Source organism: Cystoisospora suis (genome assembly GCF_002600585.1).
Source record: "Cystoisospora suis strain Wien I chromosome Unknown contig_1816, whole genome shotgun sequence".
Taxonomy (NCBI): Eukaryota; Apicomplexa; class Conoidasida; order Eucoccidiorida; family Sarcocystidae; genus Cystoisospora; species Cystoisospora suis.
In genome coordinates, this window is record NW_027154616.1 from 15,722 (window position 1) to 16,953 (window position 1,232).

The window sequence follows — 1,232 nt, forward strand, 5'->3', positions numbered from 1 at the left end:
CTCCCATCTGAGGTCGTTTGTCACTGGTTTACTTTCGGTGCAGGTGGCTTGACGTAGCAGGCATGACCTGCGGCCTGAGAGTGACTGAAACCAAGCTGTCAAAAACACGGTACTCAGAGATCCTCAGTCGAGCGATGGATTTGGGTGAAAGGAACACGGGAACGCGGCCTGTTGAAATAACTTCGGGGAACGGCTCGCAGTGCCTGGGTTCCGTGGGACTCGCGCGGCAGAATGAGAATGAAGTAATATCTACAGTCGAACCCTCGTAGATAGGAAACTTCACGTCTCTTGGGGGTACGGCGTGACGGCGGCATACTGTGTTCGCAATCGGACCTCTGATCAGCACGCTTTTCCGAGGTGCTCCGGCCGTTCGTGTGTATCAGGACTACTACATCCGTACCGAACAGTGCGTGCATACAATATGGTCTGTGCATCGCAGTACTGCACGGGGACTCTGTCTACTTTCGAGGACGACGCATTAGTACAGCTGACGGAGAAGTGCGCGCCGGCGAGCTATGACCCCGCGATGCGGCTGTTGTGTTGCATGGTATGTTAACAGTCCGATGGATGTACGGTGGCCCGTCAGCGCGATGTGAGTTCACGGGCGACACCACGTCTGTCAGTTCAATCCTTGCGACGACGAGTAGCGACTTAACTCGCCCTGCATCACATCAGACGCCGGCGCGTGTGCCGCGTTTCTTCACCGTCCCCTTCGTGCCGTCGGCTCGAGCACCCGTGCCCGTCGAAGGTAAGTTGTGGTACGATCGGTAACTTCGTTGGCCTTTTCAACCCCCAAAGCACTCACGACAACGCCGGCTCTGTCTCACCGTGGGGCCACAAGCACGCAAGCCTGGAACTGGGGCTCCGTTTAAGCTGAAAAGAACGTGCACGCGCGCATGCTCGAAAGGAGGACAGACTAGCGTTTCTGCTCTGTTCAGTGCTGTTCCTGCTGCACGGTTGCTTATCGTGAGCCTCCCGCTTTATGCACTGCTTCTCTCTGCAGAACCGCTGCAGTACTGTTCTTCCGGTGGCTTTTGGAAGGACAGTCACTTGACAGCGTTGGTTAGTGTCTTGTGTTGGGTAGTCGGCCGTGTCTGGGGTCATAACACTAGAATAAGTTTGTCGACAATACGACGACAGCAGGCGTTTAAGGCGCAGTCCAGGCGCGAGTCTGAGAAGGAAAAGATTCACGTCGTGTGGTTTCTTTCGGGTTTGCAGTTGAATCCGTGAGC

At 55.5% G+C, this 1,232-nt stretch overlaps 1 protein-coding gene across 1 annotated transcript in view; it reads left to right on the forward strand.

Moving 5' to 3' along the window:
• CSUI_004042 (rhoptry neck protein ron4) overlaps positions 1-1,232 on the forward strand; it is a 20,632-nt gene that overhangs the window by 4,394 nt on the left and 15,006 nt on the right. The window contains exon 6 of the mRNA XM_068064237.1: positions 560-748. Coding sequence (XP_067923787.1) covers positions 560-748 — 189 coding nt within the window. The remainder of the gene's footprint in view (positions 1-559; positions 749-1,232) is intronic.